The sequence below is a fragment of the Eremomyces bilateralis genome (assembly GCF_010015585.1).
Source record: "Eremomyces bilateralis CBS 781.70 unplaced genomic scaffold P152scaffold_8, whole genome shotgun sequence".
Classification (NCBI taxonomy): Eukaryota; Fungi; Ascomycota; class Dothideomycetes; order Eremomycetales; family Eremomycetaceae; genus Eremomyces; species Eremomyces bilateralis.
In genome coordinates, this window is record NW_022985074.1 from 376,948 (window position 1) to 391,260 (window position 14,313).

Sequence of the window (14,313 nt, forward strand, 5' to 3'; positions counted from 1 at the left end):
ATACGGCCAAGTCTACAAGCGGCACAAATACACTTGGAATTGGAAAGATTGTACAGCTGAGTACCTAGAATGACAAGTGGAAGCAGGAATCATGATCTCCAGTCTGTGATCAGGGCGTTTGAATAACATATACACATGTGTGAGTACATAGTGAATCAACACTGAATTATGTAGAGTCGGTTAAAGTCAGATTGAAGCATTTCTTTTTCGTACTAACTACACAATTTATTTATCTATAAGTGTAACTCGCATCGATTTCATCCTCTTCAGCGGTCTTGGCCCAATGATATCATCTTCTCCCCAGCTCACTTTACCTTCTTTAAGACTTTTATTCGGTTCATCCTCTACACCATCCTGCTCGGACTTCACGATCTTACATAATAACCATGCGTCCCATACAGGAAATACACCCGTTCCTGGCACAGGCTCTGCATTATACCGCGTCAGTCCTACAATAAATACCACAAGGCAAAGCACTAGTGCCGTCCCACACATCAACGCGAATGCAATCAATGTACTCCGACCGACTTCGATCTGCCATCCAATAGCCGCAATCGCGACATCCGTGTCCGGCGGCGCGATCGCCAGAAGGTCTGCCGCAAATTGTTGAATCTCCGGCGTGATTCCTGCGGATGACGCCCCACTTTCTTCTTCGCCGATATGTGATAAACCCCGTGCATAAGGAGAGGGTTGAGAGTAGTACAAGATGACTGCCAGGAGCGACTGGATGGTCTCGGCTCCGCGGGTGGCCATGGCCGGGTCGCTGTGGAGGGTGGTGACACCCTTAAGCCAGGACCAGACGAAGGCGGGGTAAACATAAAGGCTGAAGAGGTTGTTCGACTCGCTCGAATCGCCCGTGTGTGCGGTCGTACCTGTGGGCGAGAGTGGATTGTCGATTGGCCCGAAGAACAGGGAAATGAGATCCGTGAGCTCCCTGAAATTGCCACAGGCAAGACTAAGGCCGGTGAGCATTCCATTAGCGTCCACGGGTATGGGTGATGCGTTAGAAGTAAACGTGTGAGAAAGGATGCTGCCATTTTGGCGGGAGTAGGCGACGTCGGCACGGCGGAAAGAGGTTTGTAGCTTGGCAGACCAGCCGAGATTGGTGTACCAGGACGTCACGCTTTCGTTTCGGCACTGGTTTGGACTTGATACGGAAGTTGGGCAGTGAACGATGCCTAGCAGCAATTAGCAGAGTCAACGGACGTCCCCATTTCAAGGAAGACCTTACGCGCTCGCACTGTACTCGCATTCTCGTTTGCGATGCATAGATGGAACGCCGCAAATGGGAAGCCATATACTTGGCATTCATCAGCCTCGAACGTCCAGGTCGGTTCGCCTTCTGTGTATTCCAAAACATAGCCTTGCTGGTTCATCGCGAGCAGCGCACCGCTTCTCTGGTCTCCCTTGATACCACTAAAGGCATATTCCACGCCGCCCGGTAGGTAGTAGACCCTTCGACATCTTGTGGCAGTCCGGAAGTCTGGATTTTGGGCGCAGTCCGTCAGACGTTGCGTTCGAGGTGTGATATCTACTGATCGAGCAGGATCACCGACGAACATCACGGAGAGACTGACTTGGTCGGAGATCAAAGAGACATTGTTGGCGAGGGTGGCATTGAAGGGCAGGACGCCCCAACCTTTGAATGGAACCGCTCCCTTCAGAGGAGCAAAAGCAAGTTTGGTATTTATGTCACCTTGATGACTCAGTGTCTGAGTATGTTTGCATCTGGAGGAGAAGCTAGACTTACTCATAATAACTATGCCAGATATTGGTACTAACAGCATCAGCATCAGTCTCCCCAAGCTCATCACTCGGGTGAGAATTCGGACTGAACGCCATCCGCCAAAGGAGAGGTGTAAAAGACCGAGCACGCCGGTGGATGCATGCAAGCTCAGATATTCCGGGAGCATTATCCCTCCATCAGCAGACAGTATCATCCACATCAGTCTCTCCAGTGCGATAGATACAGTCACAGCTAGAGACACACCCGTGAGGCCTGATAGAACGGAGAGGACAAAGATCGTATTGCTAGAGGATGAGTATAGTAGGGGTAGGTTCAGTGAAGGCGACTTCTCAGTCGAATAGATAATCGTGAGCAGAAAGAGTATTGTCGTCATTACAAGCGAAATAGCCGCAATAGCTATTTGCCGTATCGGATGTTGCTTGTGCACGATGGTAGATCTGGATGATGAAACATCGTCAACGCTTGTGGCTCCTCCGGCATAGGGCTCATATGCCGTTTTGGTCGAGTCCTGGAACGACACTGCATCGACCGGTTTGCCGGCTCCCGGCAGGAAAGGATCGTAAAGATCAAGATTGATCTCGCGATGTTGAAAGAAGTTGTCCATTGTGACTCCGCGCTTGAATACAAATGTACAGAAAATGAGTAGAACCAGTGGCGTCAAATATAGAATTATACAGAGCATGAGCTGACCCCGCGACGAGAAAGCCGATGTTAAGGGGCCAGTATATGCGCCATATTATGCCATCCCCCATCCAGGGCCAAGTCCCACCTACCTTGCCATAATTCAGCCTCGAATAATGCCGAGGGATCCGAGTGGTATTCTTCCATGCCAAAGTCGATCGCCAGGTCGTCTACATGTGGGCAGTGCTCTTAGATTGCAGGGAAGCAATCGATGCCAATCAATCGAGCAAGCCGTGAGTACAGTTCCAAGATCTATTCCGGGACACCCTGGGCTGCATTGCATACAAATGAATGGTTGAGTAACACGGTCAAATAACCCTCCGATGATCAGTATACATCATGAAAGGTGCCGTAATAAGGTTACATCCACAGCATGCAGCCCTACAGCGATCGAAATATCAAATATGTCGATATGAGAGGATCATGCCTGAGGCAGTAAGGCAACCCATATGTCGCTGACCAGACTGACAAGCCAGACGCTAGTCTGATGCATGAGTCCATTCTCCTCAGGTTCCAGGGGATTATGCGGAACGGTATGCTGGTTTCTTTCTTCCCGAGAAACCCGTAATCAAAATCGCCCCATCCAATGTCTCCATGAACAATACGTCCAATAAATCTTGAGCCATGGACACGACTGTCAATCAATCGCACTACACAATCTCCAAGTCATCATCGTCGTCAACGTTCGTGCCTGGCACCCCCAGACTCTCCCGTCCAGGTATCCGTATGCCCTTCGTCTCCAACAAAAACCGCGCCCGCTTCCTCGGTGACATCTCTTCATTGCGAGGGCCGCTATCAGGCTTTGCTTTGCTCGGTGGCTTCGGTCGCGACGTATCCAACCAGTCGCTCTTTTTCGCCCCGCCCCAGCCCATCGGCTCCGATCCGTCTGCCCGCTTCCGCTTCCCGCGCCCAGGACTGAGCCGGATTTCGCTCGCTTTGTTGCCGAGTAGACCAAGGGCTTCCGCATCGGCGCCACCGGTATTATCTAAGGGTTCTTTCTCCCCATTGCCTACCATGGCCTCCCCGCCATCAGTGGATTCCGCTCCAGGTTCCCGCATTCGCAAGTACTGACTCCCCATCCCGGCGCCTAACTTCCCTAAACTCGACGCGAGGGCTCTTTCTTTGTCGCGCGCTACCTTTCGCTTCTTCGCCAGTTCCTCTCGGGACGGCCCTCGTTCATTGTAGGACGTAAGAGTGCCGATGAATGGATCCTCGAAAACGCTTCTGTTTTCCTCCGGTTTCTTTCTTCCACCGCGTGGAGGACCAGAGTTTCTGGAACCCATTCCCGGTGCCATGTAGAGCGTGGTGCCCGTACTTCGGTCATGGACCTTGCTGCCGGGGAGTAGCCCGGTGTTCCTGGATTGCCCGGATCCGAACGTGCTTTTGGAGGCGCCGAACATGCCTCTGCCAGCGCCGCCCCCACCGCCACCGGAAGAACCAAAATGGGGCGTGCGTCCCATGCCATTGATCTCCATTCTGCCGCGCCGCGCTTTGTCGACTTGTAAGTTGATATGGTATTCACAGAACTGCGTCTTCCGCTTGTCGATCCAGCTACCGCAAAGTTGGCCGTCACTTTTCCGGGACTCGCACCAGCCGAGATCGCGGGAGGTACCTATCTCGACGACGGTGTCTTCATTCCCGGCAAGCTTGAGACTGAATGCGTTCGTGTCTTTCCGATGGGGCAGCGGAGGGAGGATATCAGGATTGAGGATCGCGATCACGGTGCCTGGTGTGAGCTTCCACAATTTGTTGAACGCCGCACCAAATAAATAGAGGTCGATCTCCCATTTGAGATCACAGAGGTTCAGCACCATGAATTTGTTCCGGCCAGCGCCTTCACCGTCACCTTCGCCATGGCCATTTGTGCTGTTGTTTGCTAGGGCACCAACGCTGACGCCTCCACGCTTCTTGTGGTCCTGTGGGGTGGACTTTTTTGCAAGGACGGCGAGCACGACATAGGAATCGTTTGGGCAATCTGGTGGGTCGAAATCTGGGCCCTTAACGGTGGCAAGGAGTTGCGGAATCGTGAAGGTTGAGTGCGGTGTGAGGAGCCGTTGGACGGTTGCATGCGGTGTGACGCGCTTGGTCAAGTGGAGAGATGTGAAGGGATCGAATGTTGAGATCTCCTCGCTCGACCCTGATTCAGATGCTGCATTTGCATGGATATTATCTTGTTGTGTTCGCCCTGGCGCCGTCATGGAAGGTGTTGGTGCAGCCGGTGCATGGCCTTCCGGTCGTCCTCGCTCAAATGACGAAGCGGGCGTTGGCAAGTCTCGGAACCCTGATGTTGTGGACACTCTTTCATGCTGACTATTTGCGGTTAATGTCGATGATTGAGACCGTAAACTGGCTTCCTTATCCCCGACCTCATCCATAAGCTGCTTCAAACCAAACCCCTGGCTCCTAGCCCTCTCAAAACGTGCTTCTCGATCTTCCTTGGTTTTCTCCTGACGACGGACTTCCGCTATTCTCTCACTGAAAGACTTCGGTCGTTCTTGGGTCGATGAAGCTGTATTTCCGGTGATAGATCTGCTCCTAGAGATCCCATGCTTGTCGGAAGACCTGGGTATTGTACCACCGAACTTGGAGCTTGCTGCTCGCTTCAATGATACATCTTCTGCGCGTAGTCCTTTATCAATTCCAAGCCGTCGGGCTGGAGAGGCAGCTTCCACTGGAGTCTGTTCCTTCTTCACTGGCGACAATGGAACTTGGACGAAAGATCTAGAAGAGGTTGATCTTGAGTCTGTAACGAGGCTCGATCCAGCTGATATAGAAGAAGGATCTCGGTGTAGTCCAGTAACCGTACTTGGTCGCGAGGATGTTCTTGATATTGACCTATCATCACTACTTTGTGACGCCGCTTCCCGTTTTTTCGCTCTTGCGGCTTGTAATCTCTTCAACTTCAGCTTGGCTTCGATGGCTTGAAGTTTCAACTGCAGCGTCTCCTCATCTTCATCATCTTCATCCTCCAGATCGGCCTCTAGTTGGGCAATGGGTAACCGTTTCGTTGGGGAAGGGGAGGGGGAAACATTGAAGCGCTCGCGAGCTTCCTCGATCCTCTTCCGACCTCGCGGGGAGCTCTGGAGAGCTTCGAAAGGCGATTTGGGTGGCCATTTCGCTGGACTCGCATCGGCTAGTAGTCGTCAGACTATGTACCTGGAAGAATGGTGAGGAGACATACCTTTCGGCCTGTTTGATTCCCTGACAATCATGACAACGGGGACAGTAGCGTGTATGGGCAAAGACAGCGCACCATCGCAGATGATGCTTCGTCAACATCAACAGCAGTCCCTCCCGAGCATCAGTGGCGTATGACTCTATCAATCGTGCAAATTGTGGCTCTCATTGGTTTTGTATGAGATTACGGATACGGAGTACAGGTACTTAGATTGGAGTCGTGACAGGGGATTGTATTAGGTGAAATCCAGCCAATCAGCGACGGAGGAACGCGGCGCGTCAAATCGCGTCGCGTGCATCTTTTTGCGTCGAAGTTCAACATCAATGATCAATCTACGGATACTCGTCAATTACAACTAAGAGCACATGGTTTTGGAGTTTTGGATACTTGCATCTCGGAAAGATATTTTAGCCTAAAGAAGATTCATCATGAAGACTAGATCGAAGCCCGCTACTCGCAAGGCGGCCGTTAAAGGGGATACAGAGACACAATCGACTGCGACGAAGGCATTATCACCACGCGATACCAATCCTCCACGAGTCTTAATATTGCCTAAAGGAGCGTCATCGCAATCAAGGATCATCTCTCTACCACATCCAGCCACTGCACAACCAAATCGATACCTTTGTTGTCCAGAGAATGGGTTTTTCGAGTTCACAAGAATAACAGCGCCGCGGAAAATACCTAGTAGTTGGCTTATCACACATGGTCAAGAGTCGGAAAGTAGCACTGCTGCTACAAGAGGAGCAGAGACTGTGGTGCCCGATCAAAATGGAAACTCGAGTGAAGAGAAAAAAGGGGATTGCATTGATGATCCCTCGGCCTACATTTCGCAAGATGCGGATTTGCTCATCGCAACACGATACGATCCCGTCTTCTTTCTCCTACCAACATTACATCCACTAACAACGAACGCTCAACAAAAGAATATGTTCCTGTCAGACGAAGACTACCTCGACCTACTGGAATCTACATCTCGGCAATGGAAGGATGTACTTCGAGATCCACCTACCAGAAGCAGAGTCTCTAAGACCATAGAAACGATCAGCGATATCGTTGAAGCAGGAGAAGAGAAAATGTACCGCTGCTCGGATCAGAAGATAATGGGGCTATTGGTCACGCGAGCGAAGAGCATGGTTGAGAAGGGCATTCCCGCGTCTATGGAAGATCGATTCGTTTCCCGGCCCCTCCAGGCGCCTTCCAGAAGGGTTCCGGTTCCGAGTCTCGAGAAACAGTCATCTTCCAGCTCGGAGGACAAAGAATCCGTTCCAACCCTCGAATCGCAAGCTTCAACGGTTGCCACGCCATCCGAGTCCGTCGACTCTCAGAGCACGGTTTCGACTTCACAATCAGCTAGCACAGCTGCGACGTCCATCTTGTCCGAACAACCCGAGCCGCCAACACCGGCTGAGACGGAGACACCCGCATCAATTGTCCACCTGCAGCGCCTCCGTGTCGCTCTAGACCTTCTGCTGACAAACGTCCCACTTCCACTCTGTACACATTTGAACACCCAACTGTCCTCTCCTTCATCTCCGATCGACTTCGCCCCCCTCACCTCTTATCTCTCCCACGTCGCCTCGCTCCGTGCGGAGGTCGTAGCGCAATCGAGCTTCGCGGATAACGTGAGCCGCAAACGGGCGCTCGACGACAATGAAGAGGCGGCGGATCGGCGAGCAGAAAAGAAGCGGAAGAGCGAGGACGAGGAGAAGAAGCGGAAGACGGAGAGCCGAGGAGTAAAACAGCTGCGGAAGGTGGATACGAGTGGCATGAAGAAGTTGACGGGGTTCTTCAAGAAGGCGCCGGCGAAGGGTTGAACTCTGATCGTGATGCAAGCTGTTGGCTCATGCGAAGCTTCTGATTGCATATGGACGAGGGAGATACCGCATCTTCTGTCAGTCGACGCAGGATCCGACACTAGCCAAACTACACGAATCACTGAAGACGAAACCACGGAAACAAGGCGTGACTGTCGCTTGGATTGTTCCAATCTATCAATCCTTATGCTACATTGTTCTGGAATGACCGGCTAATCCACATCTCCTCAATAAGCCGTCACCATCCCGCGTCACGCCCACTCAATGAATGATGAAGCAGTTCCATTTACTAAAGCTCATCAATACCAATCGGTGCCGGAGTATGCAGTGAGCTCACCTTCGTGGGGTTGCAGGGAGTGCACTCGCAGGATGGGTCACAGTTTCCTTTGCCTCCTGGGCAAGAGGTGCAGCTGCTACAGGTCGCGTTAGTGATGGGTCCTGGTTTAGAGCCTGAAGCTTTGTGAAAGCTAGATCAAATGTTCATACCAATCGCCGGGCATTGGGACGGGTTGAATATGGATTCGGGTGTTTAAATTTCGATGATTGATGGACTGAAGGTTTGCTTCGAGCTGAGTTGGATGTTGATGACCATGAGAAGTCAATTTCCAGAGTTTATGGCATTTATATATCTTTCAGCTTCAGAAATCCATCATTTCGTCAGAACCACGACATGCTTGTTCTCATCGAGTCATCTGTTCAGCTTGCCTGTCCCTGGCGTTCCTTCTGACATCAACACTTCCTGGACAAGCAATGATAAACCTGGGAATGCGCATCTTCCAAAAATCCGGTTTCTGGGTCCCAGACAGAAATGATGGGATGAATTGTTCCGTCGACCCCGCGGATCAAACAGGGTTAAGTCCCATGGTTTATACATCGCTCTGTTTGGTAATCGGAATTCGGAGCGGATACAAGATCGAGCCACTGGATCACTCGAGCAGGGTGGATGGGCGATCATACGGACGATGCAATCCAAACATGCATCATTTATGAAAAGCAATCCGGATTTCGTTAGTAATGCGAGGATCCCATCTGACCACCTCCGTGTTCGTTTCAAGCCCTTCAAGGTCAAGATAAAACCAGTGGTCGCCTATTCGATCACGACGAGCAACAGGATATTGCACTCGCTCTCGGCTAGACAAGAATTAGAGCATTGAAAATTCCAAGGGGGTATATCCTTCCACCATTAACTCGCTCAACACTAGCTCCAAGCATCAGCAAACCAAAAATATACAAGCCCTCTTTAAAAACTACTCGGGAATACGCCCTTAAACTGACAACTAACGTCTCAGCATTAACGAGGTGTGTTGGCCAATTCCGCCGAACCAGGATTCGGACTCGGCACCGCTGCCGGCGATATCTCTGCCAGTTCAGCGCCTCGGCTCTGCCCGCTTCCGTCCGGAGTCAATTGCGCATTTACCGGCGTCGGAGGCGAGATGTTGGGCGCTGGCAATTGCACCGACGCCCGCTGCCAGTGCATAGCTTGTTCTGGGATCGGCTGCAGCGGGATCTGGCCCGCATTCGCCCCATTCGGCATGCCTTGTATCTGGGAATTATACATCTCCGCCAGTGACCCAGCTTGTCCCGGTGGAGGCGCCATATACGACGTCGGCTGCTGTTGCCCCGGGGGCCCCGGAGGGAAATATGCATTCGGGGGCATCTGCCCGGTTGGCATGGATGCCGGGACAGGGACCATTCCGGGCGGCGGTTGCGCGTAGGTCGTGAACTGCGGTTGCTTATACATGCTCATGTGCTGCTCGTTCTGCATATGTAGGAGTTGCGCTTGTTGATTGCCCGCCTGGGTGATGAGGGCGGCGAGGCGCTGGCGTTTGTGTTTGCGGCGGCGGTCGGTGTCGACGCAGGCCCAGACGAAGAGGATGAAGTGGATGATGCTGGGAGAGGGTTAGATGCGGTTTGGTGACGGGGATGGGGGAGGGGCGAACGTGAGGATAATCTTGATCGCTGCGGCGCCGATGGTCAGGTCGAACAGGTCCTCGTAATCCACGAGCAGCTGGATGAGTGCGGCGGAGAGTAATCCGCCCCAAATGATCAGATCGAGGCCGACGTGAGCGCCTGGATGGATACCCCGACCGTTCACGCATTGTGTAATGAACTCGGCGACGTTCCAGATTATGGACAGAATGGCCTACGCTGCGATCAGCCTATAAACCACCCAGGAATGAATCGAAACATACGAATGTGTAACTTTCGGGAGATACCCAGATCCCCTCGTAATCGTAGGAACATTCGTTAACAAGAGTACCGTAGTAATGGCAAGAGTACCGGTAGCCGTTCCGACTGAAAGCAGCCCCTTGCAGCGCAACGGCGATAATCGCACAGGTTACTGCTAGCGATCGAAGGGAAGTCTTGAATGTGCGTTGAAGTGGACTGCTTTTGTATGGACCAGTATCTAGAGGCTGTCCCACGGCCGGCGTGTAGGGAGGTACTTCACCCATAGTCGCCATGGTTCGAAAGTTGACAGAGCAGTGACAACGGTCCGAACGGACTGGGGGATTGGAGCACGACGGCGAATATTAAAAAGGTTAACACTCAAGAAAAATAGGACTACAGAGGTCTCAACATCATCCGACAGCGAAAGAACGAACAGACATCGAAAATACCAGTGAAGAATCAGGTCTTAAGTAGCATTAACTCCTGAAGGATCAGGCAGTGTTTCCGGTTCTGTACGTATCATGCTTGATGCTTGCAGAGTGATCAGCGTATCCATGCGCTTGTCCATTCCGATCTATTCTCATTGGATCAACGCTGCCTCTAGACATGGGCTCAATGTTACCATCCGTTAGTGTTCGTCGTGCTCGGATACGGGGAATGCTCAGTGAAACGGAAATGGACCCAGGTTCGGAAAGGATTCGCGGTTCAATCTCAAGGTAAAGTACTAACTACTGTTAACTTACTAACTACTAACTAAGTTAAGCCAAAAGTCTGCGCACAGACCCCATTCTCAGCTGAATATCTCTACACCCACCCCTTACTTTGACAATCAATAACTTTACCAAAATGAGGTCTTTTGGCACAAAAATAAGTGGTAATCGAGGGCCTAATAAGGAGTTATCGGCCGCTTAAAGAGTTGGGATTGTTCAGGCTGCTGAAGATGGGAAACCAAAGACTGAAATCGCGCGGAACTTTCGCGTCTCTAGAAGCGCGGTGTATGGGACTCTAGAGAGGTGGGAAGAACATCAAACCACCGTATCTTTACCCCGTGAAGGGTGTCCCCATAAGCTATCACGCCCTGACGAACGGCATATCGTTCAAATCGCGCGTCGATTTCTTAAAATGGAGTATGGAGAGCTCCTCGCAGGTATTTCGTACCTCCGCATTTCTAGGAAGACTATCTACCGAACCCTTAAGAAATATCACCTTACCAAATGGCGAGCGAAGAAGAGGCCTTACCTGAAGCCCCACCACGCAAAATACCGCCTCCGATTTGCCCACGAATTCCTTAAATTCGACTTCTCCCGGACCCACTCCACGGACGAGTGCTCGTATGAGAAGGGGGCGGGCAGTAAGCAGGTATGGGTATGGCGACTGTACCACGAGGCATATGATCCGCAAATGGTAGAGCCTAAGGCCTCTGGCAAGGCCATTCACAGATGATATGGGGCTCAATCTCGCGTGATGGGAGGTCAGGCCTGGTGATCATGGACCGCGACGAAACCTCCGCAAGACAGGGCTATTCCGCGAAATCCTACATCGCTACGTTAGAGGAGGGACTTCTCCCTACGTACGAACCCGGGGATGTTGTTATCCAGGAGAACGCAAGGATCCATGCGGCTAAAATCACCCAAGAATGGCTGGAGACGCACGGCATTTGGGTCATCGATTGGCCGGCCAATTCCCCAGACATCAACCCCATCGAGCACATATGGCGTCTGTTGAAATCAAAGGTCCTAGAGCTGCACCCTGAATTGAAGAATGGGCGCCTCGGAGGAGGCACGGGAGGCCATGAATGCGGCGTTAAAGGAGGCGTGGTGGGCGATCCCTCAGGAGACGATCCGAGAGCTGATCGACTCAATTCCGCGACGTCTACGGGCGGTAACCAAGGCAAAAGGGTGGCATACGAAATATTAGATATTTCCCAATTAAGAAATCAAAAAATTAGACTGAATTTGCATTTGTATGTGTTTTGCAGCGTATCTCAAGATACGGTGTATGGCGATCAGATTTGGTGAATGGTGATTTTGGGGGGTGTGCACAGACACATGTCTACTTATTGTAACCAGTGGAGCGTGGAGGATCGGCGGGATATGAATTGAGAAACAAGCCTTTTTGGAAGTCTAGGCGGGTCTTGGTACGGGGAATTTTTATACTGGAGCAATAGAAATTAAGAAATCAGGTGGGAACTTCGATAACCAAAGGGCGCGTCGCTCCAGATAAGACCGGACCGCCCCGAGCCGAGTGGAGATCCTAAGGTGGAGTGGATAAATGCAGATGATTTCCAAATCAAACAACATCATGTCTGCAGTGCGCATGGCACCGAGATTGGTTTCTGATAGGCGTCGCAATTCATGGATCATGGACAAGAACGCCCCAAACGCACACTGCTGAGATCGTGGATTTGTAATCATCAAGTCAAGATATTATTTCGAGCTACCTTACCCATCAAAAATCAGTCACCTAAATGACGGCATGGCTGATGGCGTCCAATGCCTTACTCTACTTAGGAGCCCGAGCTTTAAGAGTCTCCCTATCCAATGCCGTCACAAAATAATCCCCAAACAAGAACGCAGTATTCTCGTCGCCATACTCCTGCTGGGTTCGACGGTGGATATTCTGGACGCTACATTCCAGCGCCATCCCCGTTAAGCCCTCTTCATTCAGGACCTCCTCGACGGCCCGGACGATTGTCGACGGCGGCGTCACAACGTTCGTCGGTGCTGCAGCCATGAGGGCCGGTGTAAGGCCGGTATCGACTAAGCCTAGCCTTATGTCAGCAGTTTGAACGACACACTGTCGGGGATTTAGCAAGTACCTGGGCAGAGGCAATTCACGGTGATGGGCTCATTCCTCTTCGCGAGCTGCGCACTCAAAGCACGAGTGAGGCCGACAACCTGAATCCGATCAGCACGATGCTCTGCAGGGCGGTCAGGGGATTTCATACTCCATGCTTCGCGGCTGTGTACAGTGGGATCCCTGTCCCGGGGAACAATCCACACATGCTCGAGGTGAAGAGAAGCTTTCCACCCTTCGATGGATTCTTCCGGAAGTAGTGGAGAGCGAGATATGCACCGTAGACCATCGCATCCAGGCATACGGTCATGACATCGATATTGGGCTTGGGTGGCGGTGCGTCGTCTGCCGCTTCCACCGGAGCGTAGAAGTCGATCCGGTCGCCGATTCCCTGCGGATGATGAGTACTCGGAGACAAAGACGAGGCGGAGGGCATACAGCGTTCTGCCAGACAAAATCCAGTCGATGGAATTTCTTCCACGTTGTCTCGAATGCTTTAGCATGTTGGTCGTAGTTAGCGGTGTCGACATGGAAGAATTGGACTTGGTCTCCTAATTCCTTCGCAACTGCTTCACCTGTCGCCTTGTTGTAATCAAGAACGGAGACATTCCATCCAAGCTCGACTAGCCTCTTCACTGTTGCGAGGCCCATTCCAGATGCACCTCCGGTGATGAGAGCAACCTTTGTGCTGGATTCTCCATTGCCAGCCATGATGTGAGATATGAGACAGATTTTGATTTATTAGGTCTGAGTATAGTTTGAGGGAATTGTTAGTCCAGTACGTATAGACATATTGAACGACATCATAGCATATATGTCATGCTATGCACATAGAACCCCTCATACACTGAGGTGCTCCTCAACAGTGGCACAGTTAGCCCTCGGTTTCGGTTCAGACTCATTCAGAGCAGTAGTACGGAGGACCAAATACGACAATAAAGAATCTCCCACTTGATGGAGAGGATCACGACTGAGAGTGGAGAATCAAGCAGCCCTAGACCCTGATTGGGCAGAAGTTGAGTGCAACACATGCATCGGCTTGCAGGTCTGGGGCAGTGGCTCGGCTAGAGTGCGGATGCTGAGGAAGTTAGTCAAGCATGGGGTATACTCAGACCCGGCTACCAGCATCAAGATGGTTGCACCGGATTTTGTTTGCCCCTTTGCTCATCTAAGTATAGCGTGAACCAGAATATATGCTCGGGATCCTTCTCATCAAGCTTCGTCGAGGCGGGGTCAAACCGCCTCAAACGACCCATCCACCGAGCTCCTGCAGATGATGAGTTTTCAAAGAAGACTTGGGTAACAAAGACTGAACGGTGGCCAATGAACAGAAGCCGTAAGAGAAAATAATTATAGAGGATACCAGATTCCATCAGACTATGTTAGGCGAAGAATGTACACATTGGACAAGGAAAACGATATCCGTAGGTTACGGTTCGGTCCGGATAGAGCAAGCGAAGCGTATGTACGGCACGACGTTACATTTGACATCAACTGGAAATAATCCATAAGATCCTAGCTGGTATATCCGAATCCATGGAGTTTCCTGGAGGCCAGAGTCAAAGGGGAGTTAGAAATCCATCTGGATAGTAGAAAAGGATTGTACGTACGGAGTACATAGAAGTGGTTGGAGGTTGTCGTCATCTCTCCACTTTGTATACTCTATGGATGCCCCAGTCCAATCACATGGCATAATAAAGCCAACTGAACCTTTCAACCACCACCCCAAGATCAGATATCAGTCTTCTTCACCATCTTCATATTAACTGATCCTGATTAATTCTCCTAATATCCCACGCTGAAACCACTGACAACCGACTTGGAACTCCGTGTACTTGAACGACATCCGTCAGCTGCGCCCATCCCATACGCAATCAGCCTCCCCGCTCTCGACATGAGCTGACCTGGGGAGTGCTTGTATGGCA

At 51.4% G+C, this 14,313-nt stretch overlaps 5 protein-coding genes across 5 annotated transcripts; 1 reads left to right on the forward strand and 4 right to left on the reverse strand.

Annotated features, from left to right (window-relative positions):
- Positions 1–225: 225 nt before the first annotated feature.
- P152DRAFT_473412 (uncharacterized protein) lies at positions 226–1,913 on the reverse strand (the record flags this gene model as incomplete). Its single annotated transcript, XM_033681234.1, has 3 exons — positions 226–1,178; positions 1,232–1,696; positions 1,751–1,913. The coding sequence occupies 3 exons, from the start codon at positions 1,911–1,913 to the stop codon at positions 226–228; spliced, it is 1,581 nt and encodes a 526-aa protein (XP_033534507.1).
- A 1,165-nt stretch (positions 1,914–3,078) lies between these two features.
- On the reverse strand, positions 3,079–5,640 carry P152DRAFT_473413 (uncharacterized protein; the record flags this gene model as incomplete). The annotated part of the gene is made up of 2 exons (XM_033681235.1): positions 3,079–5,561; positions 5,610–5,640. The coding sequence occupies 2 exons, from the start codon at positions 5,638–5,640 to the stop codon at positions 3,079–3,081; spliced, it is 2,514 nt and encodes an 837-aa protein (XP_033534508.1).
- Positions 5,641–5,937: 297 nt separating this feature from the next.
- P152DRAFT_435134 (uncharacterized protein) lies at positions 5,938–7,510 on the forward strand. The gene is made up of 2 exons (XM_033677517.1): positions 5,938–6,871; positions 6,920–7,510. The coding sequence occupies exons 1-2, from the start codon at positions 6,035–6,037 to the stop codon at positions 7,421–7,423; spliced, it is 1,341 nt and encodes a 446-aa protein (XP_033534509.1). The 5' UTR covers positions 5,938–6,034; the 3' UTR covers positions 7,424–7,510.
- Positions 7,511–8,474: 964 nt separating this feature from the next.
- On the reverse strand, positions 8,475–10,041 carry P152DRAFT_329197 (uncharacterized protein). Its single transcript, XM_033675257.1, has 3 exons — positions 9,616–10,041; positions 9,364–9,566; positions 8,475–9,312 (listed from the first exon to the last, which is right to left on the reverse strand). The coding sequence occupies exons 1-3, from the start codon at positions 9,883–9,885 to the stop codon at positions 8,715–8,717; spliced, it is 1,071 nt and encodes a 356-aa protein (XP_033534510.1). The 5' UTR covers positions 9,886–10,041; the 3' UTR covers positions 8,475–8,714.
- A 1,976-nt stretch (positions 10,042–12,017) lies between these two features.
- Positions 12,018–13,470, reverse strand: P152DRAFT_435136 (uncharacterized protein). The gene is made up of 4 exons (XM_033677518.1): positions 12,827–13,470; positions 12,540–12,779; positions 12,411–12,489; positions 12,018–12,357 (listed from the first exon to the last, which is right to left on the reverse strand). The coding sequence occupies exons 1-4, from the start codon at positions 13,097–13,099 to the stop codon at positions 12,095–12,097; spliced, it is 855 nt and encodes a 284-aa protein (XP_033534511.1). The 5' UTR covers positions 13,100–13,470; the 3' UTR covers positions 12,018–12,094.
- Between the last annotated feature and the right edge of the window lie 843 nt (positions 13,471–14,313).

Bases quoted from the DNA above. Each gene is read 5' to 3' on its own strand.
- P152DRAFT_435134 (XM_033677517.1), top strand. From the start codon at position 6,035: ATGAAGACTAGATCGAAGCCCGCTACTCGCAAGGCGGCCGTTAAAGGG. The intron at 6,872-6,919 runs GTTCCAACCCTC...ACGCCATCCGAG, and splicing joins GCTCGGAGGACAAAGAATCC to TCCGTCGACTCTCAGAGCAC.
- P152DRAFT_329197 (XM_033675257.1), bottom strand. From the start codon at position 9,885: ATGGCGACTATGGGTGAAGTACCTCCCTACACGCCGGCCGTGGGACAG. The intron at 9,567-9,615 runs GTATGTTTCGAT...ATCGCAGCGTAG, and splicing joins CTCCCGAAAGTTACACATTC to GCCATTCTGTCCATAATCTG. The intron at 9,313-9,363 runs GTTCGCCCCTCC...ACCCTCTCCCAG, and splicing joins GCGATCAAGATTATCCTCAC to CATCATCCACTTCATCCTCT.
- P152DRAFT_435136 (XM_033677518.1), bottom strand. From the start codon at position 13,099: ATGGCTGGCAATGGAGAATCCAGCACAAAGGTTGCTCTCATCACCGGA. The intron at 12,490-12,539 runs GTATGAAATCCC...GATCGGATTCAG, and splicing joins ACACAGCCGCGAAGCATGGA to GTTGTCGGCCTCACTCGTGC. The intron at 12,358-12,410 runs GTACTTGCTAAA...ACATAAGGCTAG, and splicing joins CGTGAATTGCCTCTGCCCAG to GCTTAGTCGATACCGGCCTT.